General features: G+C 49.1%; 1 protein-coding gene across 1 annotated transcript in view; it reads left to right on the forward strand.

Moving 5' to 3' along the window:
• SNX29 (sorting nexin 29) overlaps positions 1 to 25,043 on the forward strand; it is a 576,571-nt gene that overhangs the window by 504,172 nt on the left and 47,356 nt on the right. Inside the window, 1 exon segment of the mRNA XM_010850681.1 lies at positions 2,225 to 2,371. Coding sequence (XP_010848983.1) covers positions 2,225 to 2,371 — 147 coding nt within the window.

The following is a 25,043-nucleotide window of genomic DNA, read 5'->3' on the forward strand; positions in this document are numbered from 1 at the left end:
CGCCCCCTTTCTTGCCTTCCTGCCACAAAGCCTTTCAAGCCATCCTTGAGGGTTTCTTGCGCAGATTACAAACCAGGCCTGAGTGGCTCCGTTCAGTATTAACCTGGAATATTAATCACCTTCCCAAGGAGGAGGATCTAATTGCTTATGATGGGTTGAAACTTGGAGACTGCGGAGCAGACCTAGGCATCAGACGGGTGAGCGGAGCCCGAGTGGCTGAGCTTGGGGCGAGGACCCGCGGTTCTCCTGGCCTGATGCCTCCTGCCCCCACTGCACGAGATTCCAGCCCCAACCTGGGACCGTGCTGGCAATCAAGTTGGATGGCCAGCCACAGTGTTGGAGCACCATTTCCCCTGGAGAAACATCCCACTGAGGCACTACATCAGAGGGTGGCTCTGGGAGAAAAGACCTTGCTGTGACCTTGAAGCGGCCCCCAGGGGGCAACAGATGCTCTGTGTTCCTTCCTCCCCGCTGGCATCCAGAGGAGGGCTGCAGATGAAACTCAGGGCACCCCGTAAAATCTGAATTTCAGATAAACAGTGAATAATTTCCAAGTCTGAGTGAGTCCCAAATATTATATGGAAAGGTTTTATTGTATAGCCATACTTGAATACCGAAAAATTATTGAGTCATGAATTATTGAATATGGAGTTATGAATACTGAAAAATTCATTGTTTATCTGAAATTCAGATTTCACTGGGCATCCTGTCTTTTTATTTGCTAAGCCTGGCAGCACTTAAGAATCTCCCGGCTGCGCTTGGGTTCCTGGCAGGGCCTTGTCGGGACAGGGCTTGTCCTCAGGTGTCTCTGAGAGTGTGGGCGCCTCCTGCAGACTTCCAGAGCCCCAGGCTGGCTGGGGCGGTTGGCGAGGGGGGCGATGAGTGTCCTGCTTTTGGTGTGAGGCCTCGTGGGCGAGCAGCCCAGCCTCGCTCTGGGCCACTGTTCCCTCCTTTGTCATGTGAAACTCATCAGAGAGTGCGTCTTGTGTCCCTGTGAGGATGAGTAACCCTGTTCCTCCCATCCCTTTGTTCTGCTGTGCCTGTTCACCCCACTCAGCCTCCAGTCTGGAAGAAGCATCGCTTCCTCAAAGGAGGATGTCCCCCACCCCCAACGCGGGCTCGGTTTCCTTGTTCCAAACCAGCCCCCTCTCCTCCGCACCCCCCAGCCAGTTCAGAGGCATGTGAGCAGGTGGGGCTCTGGGATCTGTGGGGCCCATGGCAACAGGCAGATGTAGGGCCCCTCATGCCGAAATTATTCAGATTTTCAACATGGGGACAGCACGTCACCACACGGGTCCAAGTTCTCACCCTGGGGCACGCCTGGAAGCCAGCCCTGCCTACGAGGGCCAGGCAAACATGGGGGTGTGAGCCAGGAGGGTTCTGAATGTGGACCTGGGGCCCTGTGCCTACCTCGGGGCCACACCAAGCAGACCCCCACCCCCAGAGTGGCCCTGGGAGTGGGGCCGTGTCACTACGTCTCCTAGTTTCTCAGAAAGGGTGGAATTTGTTTATTAATGAAATCTTTCTTAAATAGTGGTGACTGATTCCAATTTCAGAAAATTCCCGTGAAGGCAAAATTAAGCACCCCCTCTGGAGGGAGGCACACTACGTGTGATGAGTGACGCTGTGTGCTGACCTGTGTGGTCACTGGGTTTATTTATCTCCTCCAGCAGGGCCACCGCAGGGACCCTTTGTGTTCATGGTCTGTCCCAGATCCCAGTGCCCTGCTTGGCACATTGCAGGTGCTGAGATTTCATTCGTTCCTGGGAATACAATGTAGGAAATTTCATGAACCTGCATTGCCCCCACTTAGCAGTAATAGTGGGGCTTCCCTTGTGGCTCAGATGATAAAGAATCTGCCTACAATGCAAGAGACCTAGGGTTTGATCCTTGGGTTGGGAAGATCCCCTGGAGAAGGGCATGGCAACCCACTCCAGTATTCTTGCCTGGAGAATCCCATGGACAGAGGAGCCTGGGCAATTACAGTCCATGGGGTTGCAAAGAGTCAGACACGGCTGAGTGACTAACACATACACACACACACACACACACACACACACCAGTAGTAGCATCATGAGCATCTCCCCTGTTGCTAAGTGTGGTCACACGTGTAAAGCCTGAGGCACACTTGCACTCGCTCTGGGTAAAGAAGATTGTTGGTCGCGTGTTCTCTGGGCGGTTGAGGAAAGCAGAAAGCATACCTGAGGATGCCTGTCTGTCTGTCTTCCCAGGACGCCAAGTTTGTGGAGGAACGCAGGAAGCAGCTGCAGACCTACCTGCGCAGCGTCATGAACAAAGTCATCCAGGCAGTCCCTGAGTTTACCGCCAGCCCCCAGAAGGAGACCCTGACCCAGCTGATGCCCTTCTTTGTGTGAGTACCGGTCACGTGCTCTGCCCAGTGCGGCCTGCCTTCTCCTCTGAGGTTACACTGCGGCGCCTGTGTCCTGGACACCCCAGGAGACCCGAGGGGGCGAGCCTGCAAGTCAGCATTGTTGATTCGAGGCTCCCCAAAATTCAGAACTCTGCAGTTTCGTCCTTTGGTACATTTTGATCGCAGGAAGGATTGCAGCCTACAGGTGTCCCGGAGTTAAAGTAGTCTCTCTCAGACTTTCTTAGCATGTCAGCAGTGAACCCAAGGAAACTTCTTGAAAGACTCCCACTGGTGCCAACTTAGATTACTTTCATATTTGTATGACTTAAGTATAAGCCAACTTAAAACTAGGTACATAGACCTTGTTCTTACAGGTCGTATACAAGTAAAAGCAAAAAAGATGTTTACGTATTAGACACTTAGAACATTATCACAATTCTGAATCGTCGATTAACACAGTGGCCACTGCTTTTTATGAAACCAAGTCTTTGCTCACAGTGATATGCAGAAGAAACTTGGCTTCTCCCAAGCTTGCCACATACCTTGCTGGTGATCCACATGCTGACCCCACCTGCCCCTGACCCAACTTTCCTCGGGTCACGTTGCTGGAGAACATCTGTTTGAGCCACACTTTGGGGCCGGTGGGCCTCACTGGTGTCACTGCCTTATCGCTGATTATTCCCCATAGTCCTCATCCATCTCTCATCATATCAAGACATCTGCATGCTTGGATTCAGGGAACCCAAACAATGAAGCTGCTCTTAGTTTTTATTGAGTCTTCAGATGCTAGAGAAGATAATTATACTCCACCCTTGAATCACACGGAGGTAAGAAGCACCAACCTCCCTTCCAGTTGAAAATCTGTGTATAACTTTTCACTCCCCCCAAACCTAGCTGCTCATAACCTACTATTGACCTTACCTACGACATAAACAGTCAGATAACACATATTTTGGGTGTCTACATTTATTTTATCCGTTTATGACATTCCTAGCTTTTTCTTAATTTTTTAGTATTTCTAGACTATGCAGTTTATCTGCGAGTTTTTAAATCATTGCAAACCTTCAAAAATCTTTCTAATATGTCTATTGAAAAATATCTGTATATAAGTGGACCCGCTCAGCTCAAACCCATGTTGTTCAAGGGTCAACTGTATATGATTTCTAAAATGTTGTCATTGTAGTGGAAACAGTAGACCTAAGGATCCATATAGCAAACCCATGGGCCTCTGAAAGTAGGCTGGGACTTGTCATTTGATAAAGACTGGTTTGCTGACAATGCAAGAGTTTCCCTGGAGCTCTTCAAAATGGATGTGCTGAGGGTTCGTGGATCTGTTTTGTCTTAACGGTGATGCTATAACTCAAAATGGGGCTTATTTCTGCTTCTGTGTGTGGGGAGTATCTTTGGCTTCACACTCTCTGGAATTTCCAAGTTGAATTTCCAACCAGACAGACATTGGCAGGACTTACCTGCTCCATGAAATTAAAAGATGCTTGCTCCTTGGAAGAAAAGTTATGACCAACCTAGACAGCATATTAAAAAGCAGAGACATTACTTTGCCAACAAAGGCCCATCTAGTCAAAGCTATGGTTTTTCCAGTAGTCAAGTATGAATGTGAGAGTTGGACTATAAAGAAAGCTGAGTGCCGAAGAACTGATGCTTTTGAACTGTGGTGTTGGAGAAGACTCTTGAGAGTCCCTTGGACTGCAAGGAGATCCAATCAGTCCATCCTAAAGGAAATCAGTCCTGAATATTCATTGGAAGGACTGATCCTTAAGCTGAAACTCCAGTACTTTGGTCACCTGATGTGAAGAGCTGACTCATTAGAAAAGACCCTGATGCTGGGAAAGATTGAAGACGGGAGAAGAAGGGGACAACAGAGGATGAGATGGTTGCATGGCGTCACCGATTCAATGGAAATGAGTTTGAGTAAGCTCCGGGAGTTGGTGATGGACAGGGAAGCCTGGCGTGCTGCCTTCCATGGGGTCATAGAGTCGGACACAACTAAGCAACTGAACTGAACTGAACCTGCTCCAGGCTTTGAAACTGAAGCCAAATCCGCTTACTCGCATCCTTCTAATTGTTTTAGGACCTTTATGAGAAGATTCAGTTGTTCTCTGCTATCTCTGATAAAAAAGATGTCTCCCCCTCCACCCCTCCAAATAGAATACACCATATGGTATTTTTCTTTCATTCTATTATTTGTGCCACTAGGGGCTTGGTTTTGTTTTGAAAACACCACTACAGTTCATGAGAGGAGGCCCCCTTCTTTTCTTTTTAAACATTGCATATTGTATGTACTTGGCTGTGCTGGTTCTCAGTTGCAGAATGTGGGATCGCTGTGAGGGATCCAGTTCCCTGATCAGGAATGGAACCCAGGCCCCCTGCTTTGGAAGCACAGAGGCTTAGCCATTGGACCATCAGGGAAGCCCCCCTTCTTTTAAAGGTAGCCCCCTGGCCTGTGATGAATACTGGAAATCAAATTCTCACTGAGTCATGTGTGTTTGGATCAGATTTCCTGGTGAAAATGGAGTCTAAGACATGGTCCTAAGACCCCGATGTTACAAAAGGCTGCCCACCTCAAGTGTGAGAATAGGCTGCCTCATAGGGGTGAGCTGGTGCCCCCACTGCTGGGGTGGGTGGTCCAGGCAGTTCTGGTGGGGCATGCGCCAAACTCCAGCCTGTGGAATTATGACAACTGCCTGGTAACACAGGAGCATCTTGGTGTGTTGTGCAGTCCCAGCCACGCTGGCTGCCATCGATCACAGCTGAGAAATAAAGCTCTATGCCCAATTAGCATGGAGAACGTGGGGTTCCATTGCATGGGCTTTAAAACATACAAAAGAGACTGTGGCAAATGACACAATATTGACACGAGACCCTGGACTCAACCTTGGTCTCAAATCCAGTTGATATCAAACAGCTTTCCTTGTAGTTCCACCGCTCGCTGCCCTCTCCTCCTCTGTCATTTTGAAGTCAGATGGTGCTACAGGTTGGAACTTGCAGATCATTTCATGAGGGGGTGACAGAAGGCAAGCCTCTCCCTGCTCTGTCCTTGCCAGTGACCTCCATGTCATCATGTCCTGTCTCTGCATCCTTCTAGAAGACAGCAGGCCTGCTATCTCAGCTCAGAAGCTCACTCTGAGAGAGTCCCAGTTAAAAAGCGTCTATCTCAACTAAGGAAATAAACCCCCCTCCCCAAAGCAAGATTATTCTTAGAATCTTGACAGATTTCCTTGGGTCTTTCCTTTTTTATTTGATTTTATTTATTTATTGGCTGTACTGGGTCTTTGTTGCAGCGTGCGGGCTTCTCTACGTGCAGCATGTAGGCTTCCCTAGTACGGTGCATGGGCTTAGTTGCCCCTTGGCACATGGGATCTTAGTTCCCTGATCAGGGATCAAACCCATGTTCCCTGCATTGGAAGGCATATTCTTTACCCCTGGTGGTGGTGGTTGTTCACTCTCAGTCACGTCCGACTCTGCAACCCCATGGACTGCAGCACGCCGGGCTTCCCTGGCCTTCACCATCTCCCAGAGAGACTGTGTTCCCACTGGACCACACCTGGCTGAAGTCGCACAGTGCTGCCCTGTCCCCACCGATCCCCCTCCTCATCCCTGGACACTGAGCCGACTTCCCTGCCATTTGCTGTTAGCGTTTGGGTGGTTTTTTACCCACAGTCACTCGTATTACCTGCCTGGCCTGGGAGACACTCGATTTTGCAGTGCTGGCTCTGACCCGCTGCTCAGCCATGTAGGTTCCGGCTGTGAGGCGCCTGCGGTGCATTGCTCACCCTCTGTGCTCCCAAGTGTGTTCCATGAGCTCGTCACTGCTAAGCATCCGTCAAGATGGTCCCTTTCCCATGAGGGGCAGGAGGGTGAAGGGAGGCAGGGGATTAAACCTAGCAGGTAGAGTTTGCTCATTTTTCTTCACTGAAATCCTTCAAACGTTCAGGGCTGTGCAGGGCTGGCATCCAGTATTGCATGGCACCCGCTTTTACACACACTGTTCCGCTTCGTCTTTCCTGTTTAACGTGTCAGTATTTCACTCTTCTGCAAGGGGCAGCATGACTTCCAAGGATTCTGCCATCTGCACACGTCTGAGAGCTGAGGAATCAGCAGGTTGAATTCTTTTTTCTCCAGATCTCTCTGCCTCCCATTGACTTCCTGGCTAATGCCAGCAGCAGTCGGAATTAGAAAGTAGGACAGTAGAAAGTGGGCCGTCTCTTTTCCATTTTGAACCCTTGTGTGTGCCTGGCCCACGTGGAGATTTGAGCCTGCCCCCAAAACCAGCGAATAGACAACACACCCTAATACCCTCTTCCTTTGGGGGACCCCACGTTGTTTGCATCCTCCTGGCTTTTTGGAGGGACAGGCAGACCCCAGGACATGACACGTGGCAGATGTGAGCAGTTACTTCGGGAAATGTCGCATGCTCCTTGGAAGGTGCATTAACGCAGGGGGCGGGATCGTGGATTCCAAGAAGTCATTCTGCAGAACCGGACCGCAGCTCCATGAAGACTTCAGTGATTTGCGGTGCTGTTGTGAAGCGTGTTATTAAGATGTTTTTCTGCAGAATACTTCAGCCTGGGGAGATGCACCGTGTTCTGTCGCTCCGTGGAGGGAGAGGAAGAGTTCCGGGGGTGGGAGCAGGAGTGATGTAGGGCACAGCACACCCTCCCCACCGGATTCTCGGCAGAAAACACGGTTGATGTTTTCCCCACTCCCCGCCCCCATCTGCTGCCACATTTACTCTCAAAGCTGTTAAACATATTTTTTGCTGAAATAGGAGCTGCCACGTTCTCCCTGCGAGCGGGAGGTTTGGCTCGGGGTTGAGATGTTTCAGCCTGGGCGCCTCCAGGATCACGTGGAGCCCAGAGGACATGCCGCTCTGCCAGGGGCCACTCACAGGAGCCACGCGGTTCCTTCCCAGGACCCTGGGCTCACACTGCTTTTGGGGACTGGCCCAAATCTCCCAGGCCAGAAAAGAGTGAAGACCCCATTCAAGAAGTCTCACTCTTGAGGCCAGACTGGCAGACTGGTGAGATGTGGGTCATGCTTAAAATGAAATATCCATGTGAGTGATTTGTGATGAGCAGATGAGTCTGAGACCCCCGGTGTCCAAATGGAGAGTGTGGGGATTTGGGCGTCACTGCTGTTCCCCACTAGCTCTGCCACGGAGGAGGAGGGTGATCTCGGGCCAGGATGCAGCCTCTTGAGTCTTAGGTTCCTTTTGTGTGAAATGGGAGGAGAGGTATGGATGCAGGATGGTAGGTGAGAGCGGAACTCGGCCGCTTCTCTGTGTCAACTGCAGCTGATGACGAGACTTGTGAGAAAGACCAGGAGAGACTCCCCACAAAAACCCTACGGACATTTCCCTGTCTCTCTCTTCATCCATCCATCATCTATCCATGTCTACAGGTAAAAAACTGAGTCCCAGGAAATTTAACTGGTTTGCCTAAGGTCCTGGTGAGAGCAAGTCGCAGGTCAGAGCAAGGGTCCAGTGCGCTGCCCTGAGCTGCAGGGACGCTGAGTGCCCAGCACATAGTGTGTGCTCATGAAACGCTAACTGGTAACATGACTGTTTCTGGAAGTCCGCCTCCCCCTCTCCTTCCCCACCGGGATCTCGCATCTAGACACAGTGACTCAGGGAGAAACCGTGTGCACCAGCTGGGCTCTGGCTTTCTGTGGACTCTGAGAGCCCATGGCAGCGCTCCCTCTAGGGACCAGGCCTTTCCTCCAATAAGACACCCCATCCCTCAGAAGCTCATTACCTGGAGGTCTCTCCAGGGGGACCCACCACCCCGTCGCCTGGAGAGATGACATGCAAAATGCCGCTTCATCACCTCCGTCTGCTGGCCTGTGGAGGGGCTGTGTCGAGGGATGCAGAGAAAGTGCAGTCGCCCAGAGTACCGGCCCTCCAGTCCTCTGCAGGACTCCTGCCCACGGAGCTCAGAACAGATGACTCTTTCTGAAGATGACGAGGGTGACAGCTACTCTTCTCTGTGAGTCAGATGGCCCCCCTACCCCCCACACATCCCACCAGTGACAGTAATTATGTTTCACTCCTGCCGTTTCTTTCTGTTGGGTGGTGAAGAGGGGCGAGATCAGCTTCACAAAGCTGATGATGGTGCAGCTTTTACAAGTCCGGGAAAAGTGGGGGAGCCTGGCACACCTCCAGGGCAGGAACACTGCTGAGCAGATACATGGAAGACCCTCATCAAAGGGACTTCTGTTAAGCAAACAGCCCTGTCATCCACTCAGTGTTTACTGACCACCTGCTAAGGACTCAACAGGCACTCGGGGTGTAATAGTGAACAAAACAGAAAAGAAGAGCATAAACCACCTTAATGGAGTCAAGAGAGATGGAGAATGGACAAATAAACATGTCATATGCCGCTAAACAAGAAGGTCTCTGAGGAAAACTAACAAAGAGACTAGAGAGTCCCAGTCACGCGGGTAGTGTTTCCACGAGATGGTTGGGGAAGGCCTCTCCGAGGGACAACCTTGTGAATTTCCGAGGGAAATTAGAGGGAACAGTGAGTGCAAAGGCCCTGAGGCAGGAGCGAGCCCAGTGTGGCCAGAACAGAGAGCAGGAGAACGAGGCCGGAGAGGTCACCAGGGTTGGATCACACAGGGCCTTGGAGGCCGTAATAATGACGTCAGGATTTACTCCAACCTGAAGGGGTTGGGGCAGGAGTGTGACGTGACCTGCTTTATGTTTTTGCATCCTCACTCTGGATATAGATAAGAGAATAGAATCAGGGTGGGGGCGAGGGGAGGCAGAGGGGGAGGCTTTTGTAGGGTCCAAGCAGGAAGAGGTAGTGGCTTGACCAGAGTGATGAGAAGAACCGTGTGAAGGGTGATTGGACCCCAGATACATTTGAGGGCTGGCTCTTGGGGTTGAAAGAAGAGGATTATGACACGCTTGAGGTCATTCTTGCCTGGAGAATCCCCACGGACAGAGGAACCTGGCAGGCTACAGCCCAGAGATTGCAAAGAGTCGGACACGACTGAGCGACTAAGCACAGCACAACGCTGTATTCAGGTCACAAGCACCTACGTGACTCCATGTAGACGTCTGGGGGTGGTAAGTAGGTTGGTGGGGAGTATCACCACACAGATGACTGAGACAGGGCCCCAGGCCTCAGGGTCAATAGGTGTCCAGGTCATGCAGTTATTCCAAGGCAGCGTTTTTTTTCCTTCTTTCCCAAGCTCATTCACCAGGAAATTTGCAGAGTGCCTGGGTAGGTGTCAGACTGTCCCATTTGTAGCCCCACTGTACTTCGGACTAGCCATGTGGCCCTGGGCAGCTCACCGAAGCCCTTCCAGCCCTCAGCGTCTTCCTCTGTACAGTGGCAAGGTTCCCAGCACCCTCTCGTGGGGCCAGCAGGGTTCCACGTGCACGTCGAGCTCTTAGAATGGCACCTCACACATAGTAAGCCCTGTATGTGCGTAACTATATTTTACCAGCAGAAAGGGAGCACGGGAAAAGGAGTCTGGGGAGCAGACGTTTTGGAGGAAGTGATAAAATCATGGTATTAAAAAAAAATTCTGAAGCACTACAGAAAGATATAAGAAGGAGAAGTAAACATCACACCCCACTCCACTGTGTGTCGGGCCCCCCACCCTCCGCGATCGCTGTCAAGTTTCTTATGTAACTTTGCAGAAAGCATCAATACTTATGTAAGCCAAAGCCGGGCTCCAACCAGCCCTCTGTAGTTTGCCTTTTTAATTTAATAAAGCTGGCTCATTCCCTTTGAAAGCTACAGAATACTCAGTGCAATGGCTGTTTCATAATTTATTTTACCATCGCTCCATCTGAACGCTTAAGAGGTTTCCAGATTTGGCTCCCTCAAACAGTATCGCCAGAAAGGTTTCAAGTAGATGTACGTTTTGGCAGGTAGATCTGTGGGACTGATCTTTCGAAGTGGTTCTGGCTCTGAGGGCAGGCACGTGTTTGAATATTGACAGGTATCACTAACCGCTACCACTCATACCGGTTTGATATGCACCATTCTGTTAGACATGGAGAGAGAGATGTGTTTTTCCCCCCCTAGATGTGCAGAACAGCTGAAAAGCTCAGAGGCCCCCTGTCCTCCACTGCAGAGTACAGGGCACTGCCCTTGTGGTCAGGACACCCTGGGGAGCAGGGCTGGGAGCTCAGAAGTCTCGAGCTAGTTGCCGTGTTGGTCTCCAGGAAGGGAGTCCTTGCAGGTCTCTGAGCTCAGGTCTGTGCTTCAGGAGGATCCTATTGGCAGCCGGGGATGGGGCGTGAGCGCTAGGGAGACAGGGCATGGTGCTTTTATAAGAGCCCAGAGAAAAGGTGGGAGGGCCTACACCAGACGATGCCAGGATTTTTTTCCATGTTTTTTAAATTAATGAATTTATTTTAACTGGAGGATAATTACTTGACAATGTTGTGATGGATTTTTGCCGTACATTGACATGAATCAGCCACGGGTCCACGTGTGTCCCCCCATCCTGAACCCCTCCCACGTCCCTCCCCACCCCATCTCTTGGAGTTGTCCCAGAACACCGGCTTTGGGTGCCTTGCTTCATGATGGCAAGATTTTGACGCTAAATGTCTGGGTGGGTGATGATCAAGGGGACAAAGGAGAACCTGGTTTTGGAGTAGATGAGAGTGTGGGGTGTTGAGCTTAGAGATGGTCTCTGTGGGGTCCAGAAGGCAAGAGAGGAAGGTGAGTGTCTCCTCGGATGGCAGCCTCTGGACTTGGTATCAGCTGTGAGTTCCTGCCTGCATTTCTCAGGAAACATATCTCTCTCCAGATCTCAAGAAAAACAGGAAATCAAGAAAAAGTATGATGATTCTTCTGTGAAAATTAAAGCGTCAACATCCCTGGTTGAAGGAATCCACATTAATGAGGCAAAAGCAAGAACAGGAGGAGCCACATGTGGAATTGAGGGCCAAGGTCAGTGGTTCTAGGAACCAGGACAGGAGCTTGTAGGAGAGAAAGGGTCACGATCTCATTAGTCATTCTTGCCTTCAGCTGATGCTGTCATAAGTAGTGTGTCTGTGGCTCTGCCTACTGCAAACAATGAATTATTCTTGCAAATAAAATAAATACTAACAAGTTTATTGCATAAAATCACTGCAGATGGTGACTATAGCCACAAAATTAAAAGATGCTTACTCCTCGGAAGAAAGCTATGACAAACCTACATAGGATATTAAAAAGCAGAGATATCACTTTAATGGCAGAGGTCTGTATAGTCAAAACTATGGTTTTTCCAGTAGTCATGTACAGATGTGAGAGTTGGACCACAAAGAAGGCCAAATGCCAAGGAATTGATGTTTTCAAATTGTATTGGAGATTCTTGAGAGTCCCTTGGACAGGGAGATCAAACTGGTCAATCCTAAAGGAAATCAACCCTGAATATTTGTTGGAAGGACTGATGCTGAAGCTGAAGCTGTGATACCTTGGGCCACTTGATGTGAAGAGCTGACTCAGTGGAAAAGATCCTGATGCTGGGGAAAGATTGAGGGCAAGAGGTGAAAGATCATGAGATGATTGGATGCCATCACCAACTTATTAGACATGAGTTTGAGCAAACTCTTGAGAAATAGTGAAGGATAGGGAAGCGTGGTGCAGTCCCTGGGGTCACAAAGAGTTGGACACTTAATGATTGTACAGCACCGTACTTGATGTGAATGGCATTCCAAGAAATAAGTTTCAGAGGCACAAAATGTCCTTAAATTGCCTGTTTTAACACAGGACTCTCATAAGAGATTCATACATTGCATTATTATCTGAACAGTACTCCTTAGTGTTCACTAGCATTTCCCGATTTGAATATTTGATCTAGGCTATGATTCTTTGTGAATTACCTCTGAACTTACTATTTCTTCCTTATTGAGCAGATCATGGTAGAGTTCCACAATAAAGAGTAAATTGTATGAAGAATGTTGGGACTATTTTAAGAATAACTTGTGATTTGGGGGATGAATTTCCAAGAAAACACTCAGGAATTACTCTGCAATCCCTAAGACTCGTCTCTTTCAGGATTTTGGCAACCCTTCTTGGGAGACAATTTCTGGGCACGAACTTGGGAATGGGGGTCATGGTGCTGGGGTAGGGCCCTCAGGGAAATAGGGTGAACAAGAGGAGGTGACAGGGAAGGAACTGCAACAGATTAGGCCAGGAGCCAGCAGAACAGAGAAGACAGGAGGCAGAAACCTGGAGAAAGCTGGGTCAGGGTTGCCAGGGGAGAGAGCATTTCCCAAAGAAGGCTTCCTCTGTGTGAACAAGCTGCCAAATTCACACCTAGTCCCAGAGCAGTAAGAATAGCAAGCTGTCCTCCTTCCTTGCTGCCAAGTTGGCTGAGGAGCACGGAGCATGTGGCAGAGCACAACTGTGGTGGTGTCCCTGCCACCCGCGTCAGGGGAGGGCACGTGAACAAGGCATCGAGGGCAGCAGGGGTGGAGCGCCTAGGAGATCCCCAGCTGCCTGGTTGGCCTGGGGTTTTGAGGGGGGTGCAGTGGGCAGTCATTTCCACAGCTCTGCTTAGAAACGTGTGCCTTTGACCGGCAGGACTCTCTCTGCAGTGACCTTTCAGGACCTGGTAGCTGTCCAAGGTGCTGGAGGACTATTGGCCTAGTCTCGCAGGTTGGGGCAGTTCATTCTGATGTGGAGCCCCTTGCAGAGTTCAAAGCCTCCACCTGGGGATTCAGCCCTGGTGGCTTTGTGGCCGGTGTCTGGCCATTATTTCAGAAATCATGACCCTTTGGGGCCCTGGATTCTCTAGCGACTCAGACATTAGAGAATCTACCTGCAATGCAGGAGACCTGGATTCAATCCCTGGTTTGAATCTCCAGGAGATCCCTGGAGAAGGAAACGGCAACCCACTCCAGTGTTTTTGCCTGGAAAATTCCATTGACAGAGGATCCTGGTGGGCTACAGTCTATGGGGTTGCAAAGAGTTGGACGCAACTGAGCAGCAATCTCTTTCAATAACTGATCAGATAGAGGTCAGCTGGGATTGCAGAACCTTTGGCTCCTTTTCTGATACACTGGTGCTTCATTTGGATTTGGGGATTACCAGTTGGCACTAGTGGTAAAGAATCTGCCTGCTAATGCAGGAGATGTAAGAGACATGGGTTCGATCCCTGGGTTCGATCGGGAACATCCCTGGAGGAGGGCATAGCAACCCACCCCAGTATTCCTGCCTGAGAAATCCCATGGACAGAGGAGCCTGGAGGGCTACAGTCCACAGAGTCGTAAAAGGGATTGGCAGGACTGAGCAAATGAGCACATTTGGATTTGATGGGGCAAAGCACTGATGTCTCATCCCCGGTTCAAAATGGCTTTTTTCCCATTGCTGCCTTCGTCGTTGTCTCTTAGCTTCTGCTTCTTACCCCACCGTTATTAATCAGGTGGTTATTGGGAGAGGAGGGAGTTCCCCACCAGCACTGGCACCCTAATTGGGACAGATATGCCACCCTCGTTTCTGTGACCTTTCACCATCTTGCTTATGGAGGTTTGCACCTTACATCATCTGGGATCAACAGAGCAGACAAACACCCCGAGTGTATCCCTGTCGACTGGACTATGACCACAGCAAACTCGGATACCAATAGGGTCCAGGCAGGTCTTGTACGTGAATTAAGCCAGTGAGCTGTGTTAATAGGGAGGTATGGGGTGTGGAACTCAAGTGCATCAGGCCCGCCTCAGCCTGGTTGATCACCACTGAGACCACAGGTTGGTGGTCTGTGGACTTTCCAAGAGATGGCAGATGCCCATGTCTTGATGTGAAATCTGACTCTTAAATTAGTTGGCAGCTAGTTTGTTTGTCTGTGGTCCAGACACAACAGCTGTGGGCTGCATGTGGCCCACTGTATTCACGCTCCTTCTGGAGCCCAAAGGGCCTGCTTTAGACAAATCTGTTTAAAACCTGAAGAAATATGGGGTAGAAGCAGGCAGTGACCTACTCAGGCAGTCACAGAGGACAGTGACAATAGGATAACAGCCAGGGTTGCTCTGAACCCAGATGCTCAGGACACAGCGGCCCCTGCAGTTCTGATTGAGGCCTGGTGAGTGACGAGCCCACTGGGACAGGCCTTAGGCAGTAGACATCAGCTCAGCTTCCAAGAGCAGCCCATCAGGCCTGTCTGCTTCCACAGTGAAGAAGGTACCGTGTTCCCAGAGAGGGGCCTTGACCAGCCACATGTTCAGCTCCTCCAGACAAGGTGCCTGCCAGAGCCTCCCACGTCTTCTCCAGGGCGGTTCTCTTGTTTCTTATCTTTGTGTAACCATAGGCCATCCAACCCAGGTCTCTTGCATTGCAGACAGACGCTTTACCTTCTGAGCCACCAGGGAAGCCTTGTGTAACCACAGGCCATGCTTATTTACCTGTAAAAAGAACATGGCCAGTAATTATGTGGTTTTACTCCTAGCAAGAGGAACATGGATCCTTGGAGTACAGTTACCCTTCCAGGGAATTGGTCACAGGTTATTAGGGTTGATATGTTATTGACAGGTTGTTAGGTTCATGGACAGAGGAACCTGGCGGACTACAGTCCATGGGACTGCAAAGAGTCGGACACAACTGAGTGACTAACCCTTATTAGGATTGCAAAGGAAGTGTGGTCATCTCACCTGTTAAGTTCAAGAAACATACTCTCTTCGTGCGTACGATTTACCTGAAGGGCTTTTGTGCAGAGAAGCTTTTTACTATGATTGTGTTTGTGCCTGTGTGGCTCCTTTTTTTTTTCACTTGCTGCCCCTACCCATCTAACTCCTGTTGTGTCTCCTCCTGCCTCTAACACCATGGTTCTCAACTAGGGACATTATGCCTTCCTCCCCAAGCCCGGGGACAATTGGTAATGGATAGAGACGTTTTTGGTTATCACACCTGTAAGAGGCGGGGGGCTAGAGTCTAGTGGGGGGAGGCCGGGATGGTGCTCAGCATCCTACAGTGCACAGGACAGCCCCACAGCAGAGAGCCACCTGACCAGGTATCAGCCCCGCTCCAGCCCAAGAAGCTGGTCTGTCATTGGGTCTTTTTTTTGCCTGCACTGGGTCTTCACCATGTGTGTGTAGGCTTTTCTCTAGTTGCAGCGAGGCAGGGGTGACTTCATTGTGCTGTGCAGGGTTTTCTCTTGTGATACAGCACAGGCGCTAGAGCACGCAGGTTTCATGGGCTCAGTAGTTGGGCATGTGGGATCTTCCCAGATCAGGGATCAAACCTGTGTCCCCTGTATTGGCAGGTGGATTCTTACACCCTGGACCTCCAGGGACGTCCCTGTCATTGAATCTTGTTTAGCAAGCTGCAAATCCCTCAGGTCCCATGGCTGAGAGAGAGGTAAGAAGACCCCAGGAAATGGGCCAGGAGCTGTTCTCTCATTAAGTCCTCATATCTGCCCTCTGAGGTTGGGGTTATTGTTCCCATTTTTCAGATGAGGAAACGGAGCCTCTGACAGTGACAGGACCTGCCATAGTCTCACAGCTAGAGGTGGTGGAGTGAGGAGTGTAAGCTGGGTTTCTGTGGTTTGGCAGTCTCCACTCTGTGTCACAATTCCATCAAAATGAAAAACATGATAAAGCATTCCTAAGTATCTTCTGATGGGCTGCCGCCAAGTTCAGGATTCTAATTGTGGGTTATCCACACCCCAGGAAGTAAGCCTGGCTTTGTCACACTCATCACTGTCCACTTGTCTCTCCTCTGGCGGGGTGGGGGTTGGGGGGGGTGGTCTCTGGCATGGGTTCGGGCCACCGCTTTAAACCGTTCTGCACCGTAGCTTCTTATACCATGCATATCTGTTCTAGGGCCGCTGCTTGGTGCTGTCCAAGGTCCTACCCATCTCTGCCTCTTTGGAGTTAGCTCCCAAAGTAAATGTTGTGGAAAGAAAGGGAAAATGGGGCTGAGGGTTCGGAACTCATGAGGGCTTTGACCCAGTTGCAAAAAGCGGTCTTAGATACCCGCTCCTCAAGCACTTCACACCCCTCCCATCCCTTCCTCAACCGGTTTGCTCACAAGCCTCAGCCCTTTCTTATTCGTCAATCTAATACACCCAGGATGTTTTAACTGGGCCAGAAGGGTAAACCGAAGTCCTGCTTGGGCCCTGGGAACTCTCCTTTGAACACACCATCTGCTGGCTTAGCAAGCATCACTCAGAAGATAAAGCGGGTCACAGGCTGCTGAGCGAGAACAGGGTGCCTTGTTTTTATTTTTCTTTTTCACATGTGAGAACTTGCTGTGACAGAGTTTTGGATGTTTTTCTCACTAGCTTGTTCTGGGGAGGCAGGTTGAGAAATTACTAATGCAACAGGAAGCAAGCCATTCTGCCAGAGTTTGGGATGCGGCGTGTTTTATGACTTTTGCGTTAAAGGTACAAGCTAACTTTGTTGTTAAGAGAAAGAGCTACAGTCATGCAGACCCTGGTTCCACTCGAGGCCATCCCGTTTACTAGCTCAGTGATCTCAGATCAGACCCTTTAAGGACGTTATGCCTCAACATCCCCATCTGAAAAATGGGATTCCAACTAGGCCCCGCCCCACCCCACTTCAGAAGGCTGGTTCAGAGCTTCAACATTGCTGAAGCACTTAGACCAGGCCCATCCTAAGCATTTGGGTGAGTTGTGGCTGTAGGGGTAAAACGATTGGTTCTGTTAGCTGGAGGATACACAACTTATTTCTGGCTTCTCAGAATCAGGGCAGACCTTGGAGCTATGGTATTTGCAAGGCATGATGGCCTGAGGAGCACACAGCAAGTGCGCTTGTTGAGAATTTGTGGGAGACAGTATAGATTTCTCTGCAACTCTCCCAGCCATGGTCACTCCCTTTCAAGTTAATTAACTCCCAGTCAAGTTAATCTGGGAGGCTGGTGCTCTGTGATCATGTTAGCATCAAGATGGCAATCCCATGGCCAAGCCCTACATTGCTGAGCCCAGTGACCAGGCAGCAAAGTGCCAGGTGCCCCTAAAATATCAGACCTATTCACCCCAGTAACTCTTCACTGTGATGGATAGATCACACGAGCAGATAGGCTGAAGCTCTGTTATCAGTTTCTTACAACATTAAAACGGCAGCTTGGTGTCTAACTGAAAAAGCGAGACTTTGAGTCAGAGACCCGGGTTCAGTGTCAACCACACTACCCAGCAGCCTTGGCCTCTCTGTGCCTCAGTGTCCCCAGCTGTAAAATGGGCCAGTAGCACAGACCTTGCTGGCTTGCTAAGAGGATTACATGAAATATCACCTACTGGGAACTTCTCCAAGAGGAGCTATTTTTGCTGTAGTCACAGTTCACTTCTTTGTTCAGACTCTCACTGCAGTCTCGAAATGATTTGAGTTGGCAGCTTCAAGATTATTACAATTGCTTGCCCTACTTCATGTCTTTCATTTTTAAATATTGGAGCATCTGAAAATTCAGTTTGGAGCAAGGGAAGCAGATTAAGTTATTTTGGACACAATAACTTCTATCTAATTTGGTGTTAGTAAAAAATAATAATAATAGTAGTAATAAAAGTTCTCTAATATTGGGGGATAAGACCACAACATGCAAGAAGTCGGGTGCCCTTTGCAGACGGGATTATTCTGTTCCACTACATTATAATCAATCTCCATGGCAGCTTTTTTCTCCATGGGTAAAACAATTTCACAGCGTTCTGCATTTCCCCCTGCTCTTTTTAAATGTTCTCCCTGAGTGGTAACTGAGAATGGCTGCTTAACTGGGTGACATATCAGTTATTTACTGCCATGTTAATGCTGTGTAATAAACAACCTTGACACCTTGGTTGTAGCAAACAATAACAACAACATATTGCTCACATATTAGGTGATGGGCTAGGAAGCTCTGCTGATCTTGGCTGCATTTGCTTCTGTGTCATTTGCTTCTATGCCAGCTGACTGTCAGCTGGCCCAGGAATGGCCTTGACTGGGAGTAACGGGGCTGCTGGGACCAGCAGGCCAGCCTGAGTATGTATGGCAGAGTGAGAATGGGAAAAACCCAATCACTGCAGCACCTACCAAGCTCTGACTGTGCCATATTTGCTAACACCCCATGTTGGGCAAGGCATGCTCTGGACCACAGTGGAGAACAAGAGTCAGAGCCAGAGGACTCTGCAAAGTCACAGAGGGAGTGAATAACTGGGGCCATTTGTGCAACTTATTCTAGGTAGAAAGTGAAAGGGCGTGGGGGAGGCACAGCTGTAAAGTTCTACACTGGATAATATTTCACCAGTAGGAAGGTAGACGGAAGCCCAGTGATCAGAGCTCCAAGTGCCCAGTAATCAACAGTGGGTCTCAGAGAGGGGTCATCCCGCTGCATTCTGGGAAGGGGCCAGTTCATACCTTGCATTATTGACCAGAGTCCCGCTTGCCTTGACTTAAAAAAAAAAAAAATCAACTTCTTTTTAAAATCAGCATGCAGGGAAGTCCCTGTGGTCCAGTGGTTCAGACACGATGCTTTCCCTGCTGGGACCTGGGTTCGATCCCTGGTTGGGGAACTAAGATCCCGCAAGCTGCATGGCAGGGTCAAAAACAAAACAAAAAGCAGCATAAAGTTGATTTTGTGCGTGTGTGCACTCAGCTCTATGAATATTACCACATGTATAGATTTGAGAGCCTCATCGCAATCAGGATAAGGAACAGTCCTATCACCCCCCAGAGCTGTCACGTGCTACTCCTTGTGGTCACGCGCTCCCCCATCCCTGAGCCCTGGCCACTACTGCTTGTTCTTATCACTGCAGTTTTCTTTCCAAGACCGTCATCTAAATGGACTTATATAGCGTCTAAGCTCTCGAGACTGGGTTCTCTCACTTAGCACAGCTCCTTGAAGTTCACCCAGCTGGCAGGTGTATCGGTTGTCTGTTCCTTTTTATTGTTGAGGAGTGTTCTATCACACGAATTTCCACAGTTTATCTGTTCACAAAAGACATTTGTGAACAACTTTTGAATGGAGCACATATAACCATTCATGAGCAGCTTTTTATGTCAACTGAAGTTTTCATTTCTAGGGTAATACCTAAGACTAGGGTGGCTGGGTCGTAGGTTAAGTGTAAAAGTGTGTCTCGGAATTGCTGTGCCGTTGTGCAGTCCCACAAGCAGTGTGTGAGAGTGTCAGATGCTCTGCACCCTCCTTATTGCTTGGTGGTGTCACAGCTGTTTGAAAGGGTGCCCTGCAGTGTCTGGTCATGGTCTCCATTGGCATTCCCTTGGTAGCTAATACTGTGAAGCATCTCTTTATGTGCCTACTTTTCTTTATTGTGTCCTCTTTGAGGAAGTAGCTGCTCAAGTCTTGTGTGCGTTTTTATTTATTTATTTATATTCTATAACATAGCGCTTTTATCTTTTTTTATTTATTTATTTTAATTGGAGGCTAATTACTTTACAATATTGTATTGGTTTTGCCACACATCAACATGAATCCACCATGGGTGTACATGTGCTCCCCATCCTGAATCCCCCTCCCACCTCCCTCCCTGTACCATCCCTCTGGGTCATCCCAGTGCACCAGCCCCAAGCTTCCTGTATCCTGCATCGAACCTGGACTGGCGATTCGTTTCACATATGATGATATACATGTTTCAATGCCATTCTCCCAATCATCCCACCCTCGCCCTCTCCCACAGAGTCCAAAAGACTGTTCTATACATCTGTGTCTCTTTTGCTGTCTCGCATACAAAGTTATCATTACCATCTTTCTAAATTCCATATATATGCGTTAGTATACTGTATTGGTGTTTTTCTTTCTGGCTTACTTCACTCTGTATAATAGGCTCCAGTTTCATCCACCTCATTAGAACTGATTCAAATGTATTCTTTTTAATGGCTGAGTAATACTCCATTGTGTACATGTACCATAGCTTTCTTATCCATTCGTCTGCTGATGGACATCTAGGTTGCTTCCATGTCCTGGCTATTATAAACAGTGCTGCGATGAACATTGGGGTACACGTGTCCCTTTCATTTCTGGTTTCCTTGGTGTGTATGCCCAGCAGTGGGATTGCTGGATCATAAGGCAGTTCTATTTCCAGTTTTTTAAGGAATCTTCACACTGTTCTCCACAGTGGCTGTACTAGTTTGCATTCCCACCAACAGTGTAAGAGGTTCGCTTTTCTCCACACCCTCTCCAGCATTTATTGCTTGTAGACTTTTGGATCACAGCCATTCTGACTGGCGTGAAATGGTACCTCATTTTTAAAATTTGGTTGGTTGTTGTTTTACTGTTGAGCTTCATAAAAATGTAGTGACTTACATACTATAACGTTGTACTAGATTCAAGCATACAACATAGTGATTCGCTTTTTATAGATTACACTCCAGATAAAGTTATTATAAAATGCTGGTTATATTCCCTGCATTGTGTGTTATAGCCTTTGTTGTTCCATCGCTGTCGTGTCTGACACTTTGGGACCCCGTGGACTGCAGCACACCAGACTCCCCTGTCCTTCATTAACTCCCAGAATTTGCTCAAATTCATGTCCATTGAGTCAGTGATGCTATCTAACCATCTCATCTTCTGCTGCCCCCTTCTCCTTTTGCCTTCGATCTTTCCAAGCATCAGAGTCTTTTCCAGTGAGTCATTTCTTCATATCAGGTGGCCAAAGTATTGGAGCTTCAGCCTCAGCATCAGTCCTTCCATTGAATATTCAGGGTTGATTTCCTTTAAGATTGACTGATTTCATCTCCTTGCAGACTTTCTCCTAGAATTTCTGCTTAAAATTTTATAATTTTATGTTTAGGTCAGTGGTTCATTTCGAGTTAACTTTTGTATAAGGTGTGAGGATTGGACTGAGATTCATATACCTTCCATAACTATGTCCACGTCCGAGACCAAGTGCAGGGGGACACAGAGGTAAAAAGCAGCGAGGGTTTGTCCTACCCTTGTGGGGCCAAAGCTCTTTCATTTGAAGAGTATTTCCCCCATATCAGTTTCCGACACCCACTGTAACAAACCTCCCACAAACTCAGTGACTTAAGACAACACGACTGTAATGCCTTTGAGTTCTGGGGGTCACAAGTCCACACTCAGTCTCATGGGACTGAAGTTGAGACCTCAGCAGGGCTGGTTTCTTCTGGAGGCTCTAGGGCAGAATCTGCTTGCTCACATTTTCCAGCTTCTAGAAGCTGCCGATGCCATGGCCCCTTCTTTGCATCACTTCAGCCTCTACCACATCAGCTACTCTGTGACTCTGATCCCCAGTCTCCTTACGAGAACCTTGTGATCACACTGGACCCACCCGAATCATCCAGGACCACCTCCTCATCTCAAAGCCTTAAACTAACCACATCTGTGAAGACCCTTCTGTCACATAAAGTAACAGGGAGTGAGACAGGGCATCTTTGAAAGTGAAAGTCGCTCAGTGGTGTCCAACTCTTTGCAACCCCATGGATGGTATGGACTGTAGCCTGCCAGGCTCTTCTGTCCACGGAATTCTCCAGGCAAGAATACTGGAGTGTGTTGCCATTTCCTTCTCCAGGGGATCTTCCCCATCTAGAGATGGAACCTGGGCCATCTGCATTGTAGGCAGACGCTTTACCATCTGAGCCACCAGGGAGGTCCCAGGGCATCTCTAGGGAGCCATTATTCACCTTTCCACAGCCTCCCTCAGAGTTTTGGGTGCTTCAGGAACAGACTGAGGCATGAGAACCAGAGGAAGGAGAGAAAAGAAACACAGGAGTCCCCCACCCAACTCTTCCTGACTGTTAGGAAGCCCCTCTCCTGCCTCTGAATAGAACCAGAGGCTGGCCCGGAGTTCTCTGCATCCACACACAGGTGTCCGGCTGCCTTGGGTCCAGGCTAAAAGATAGTTAAAATTGTGAGCTCGCTTGAGGTTCAGTGGTCATCTTCCCCGGTCCACCTGCTATTATTGACTTTTCAGGATCCATAGATAGCTCCCTTCGTGGATTCTCTCCAGGTTTTATAGCCACATTTGGTGGGAGGCCCAGAGTGGAATGAGGCTTACTCTGTTCCTCAGATCTGGATGCCTTCTTCTGCATTTTCTACACCAAAGAATCATGGACCAGTTGTGTATGCCAAGAAAGAGTGTCCTGTATAAACATGTGTTATGTCAGGGAGTGAATGCTCAGTGCTGGGGAATGTTCGTGGTAATTGTGATGGGCAGGATGTATTGAGCACTTTCTGTCTGCCAGAATTATTAGTATCTCCATCTGCTAGAGTTATCTTACCTGATGTTTACAGTATTCCCTTTGAGAGCAGGTACCATGTTTAGGCTCATTTTACAGATGAAGAAACTGAGGCTCTGAGAAGCTAATGAATTTGCCAAAGGATCCATCCGTAGCGAGTAAGGAGGACAACATCTCAGACTCAGATGTGTGTGACTCCAGGGTCCCAGGTCGTAACCACTCTGTCCTGCAGTTTTTAATCACCCTGCCCTAATAGGGACTGCCCAGGTTCTTGCCACAGCCCAGCCGCTCCCGCAAGTCCAGACCCTGGCCACATCTCTGTCTGACCCCATCAAGTCTTTCTTTAGCTGACTTGACACGCTGGTACTGTTACCAAAAGGAGTGTGTGGGGGTCCAGCTGCTCGCTGCTCAAAAGCCAGTAAACAGGCCAGGATAGTGGAAAGGAAAGTTTGCTTTCCTTCAGGTGCCGGCCACTGTCGGGGGAGGGTGGTGGACATCTGTCCGAAGGCCGACTCCCCCCTACCCGACACCCGGCAGGCAGGGGGTGAGGGCATTTATAGAGAGAGTGGGTGGGGGCTACACACAGAAACAGCAGAGTCATCTCTAACAGTCGTCCTCAACTGGTCATCAGTGGTCTGACTAGCATCATCTTGGATGTTTTAGGTCCAGTTTATCTTCAGTTCCAGGGTGCACTTGTGCCCATTTCTTTGTGGTCAGTTCTCGGAATTGTGGCAGCTCATGTCCTGGGTACAGTCTGGTCACCATGTCGTTAACTTCTCCACCTGGTGTTCTGGTATCTATAGGACAGCTCACAGGATATGGCTTGGAACATTATCTATAGCCTATCTTGAGAAAGAACTAAAGGTCCTTGGCTATGCTTAATGATTACATTATTATTATTTAGTCTCCTGGGACTGTTTTTGTTTCATCAGTTCTCACTTCTCTGATTAAACTTGTCCTTTGGTTAAAGTTTTCCACAGGCAGAAGGCCAGCAGAGGGCATGGTGTGGGGGTGGGGGTGGCAAGGGCCATAAGGTCCTGCTCCATGTCAGTACCAGCTCATCAGGCAGGGGTGCTTCCCTCCACCGAGGCCACCAGGCCTCGTGCTGACCTGTGTGGACGTGCTCCCTCCAGTGTAACCATCCAGAGGTCAGGAACCTCCCTCCCCTTTGATCTGTGCTGTGGAGCTTAAGCGAATGTTTCTTGTAATGAACCCAAAGCTCCTTTCCGTTGACTCCCTGCAGCAGGGACCTCCCCAGGTGGGATGTGTGATCCGTTTAAGGAGACTTGTCTGATACATCCAGAAGGGTGGAGCACTGCTTCTCTCTGGTTTTCTTTACTTTTTCTTTTTTTCCTTCTTTTTTCAAATTAGTATAGCAGAGATAGACCTAATCCCCAGCCTTCTCAAATCCTGCAATGCGGTCTCCTCCCAGAGTCCCTAAAAGGAGCCACCATTTCCGCTTCACCCACCTACGTCGGTGCTCCTGCCGTGTGTCGGGCCTTGGGTTACACATTTTACCGGCAGGATCTCGTTTCACCTGCAGTTCTGAGAAGTGAGACCCATCCTTATTCCCACCTTGTAGATGAAGAAGTTGAGGCCTAGAGTGACTGAAGGACTTGCCTAAGATCACACAGCTTGGCAGGTTTCAGAGCTGACACTGAAGCTGAGCTTATACTCAGTGTGTACGCTTTGAAGGCCAAGCTTTGGAGACGTGGACTTTGGTCCCAGGCGGGTATTGACCCCTGGTCTCTGACTCTAAGGTCATTCATTGCTGGAAACGCTATACTCTCACTGCTTTTTACAAAAATAAATTATTAGTGAAGTGGAAGAATGTGGTAAAGGCACGTTGTATGGCAACCCACTCCAGTATTCCTGCCTGGGAAATCCCATGGGCAGATGAGCCTGGCAGGCTGCAGTCCATGGGGTCTCAAAGAGTTGGACACGACTGAGTGACTGAACAAGGTATCTAGATCCACGATAGGTCCTCAGAATGCTAAACGCCCGAGTCTCTAAAGGTCCCAGAGGTATGGTATGTGTCACGAGGGACTCTGGTTTGTAAAATTTCAGAAACCTGCTTTGAATTATCTTAACCTGAAAAAAAAAGTACTGTTAGCTCACCTAACTATGAAGCCCAAGGATAGTGATGACTTCAGTGGCTGGGTCCGGAGGTTCATATAATGTCAGCAGGACTCTGTGTTGGCTTCATTTTCAAGGAGATTTTTCTTTCTCTGATGAAAGGTGGCCCCCGGGCACCTACATGCCCTTATGAACCCTCTCGAGGCGGGTCCTGAAGAAGCAGCATCCTCAAGGTGTGAGGCACTCCCTATATTTGAAGGAGAGCAGTTTTGTCTGGGAAATCCTATGGATAGAGGAGCCTGGCAGACTGCAGTCCATGGGGTCAAAAGAGTTGGACAGGACTGAGCGCACTTTAAAAATTATTAATGCGTCTAGGCCGAGAGGTCTTATCACACTAACAGGAACCCTCGTGGCCCTTCGCCCCAGGTCACAGAGGTAGACTGCCATGCCTTCTTGTGGATGAGGAACAGATCCGGTGAGGGGTGTGTGGGA

This window comes from Bison bison, unplaced genomic scaffold, assembly GCF_000754665.1.
Source record: "Bison bison bison isolate TAMUID 2011002044 unplaced genomic scaffold, Bison_UMD1.0 scf7180017864293, whole genome shotgun sequence".
Lineage (NCBI taxonomy): Eukaryota > Metazoa > Chordata > Mammalia > Artiodactyla > Bovidae > Bison > Bison bison.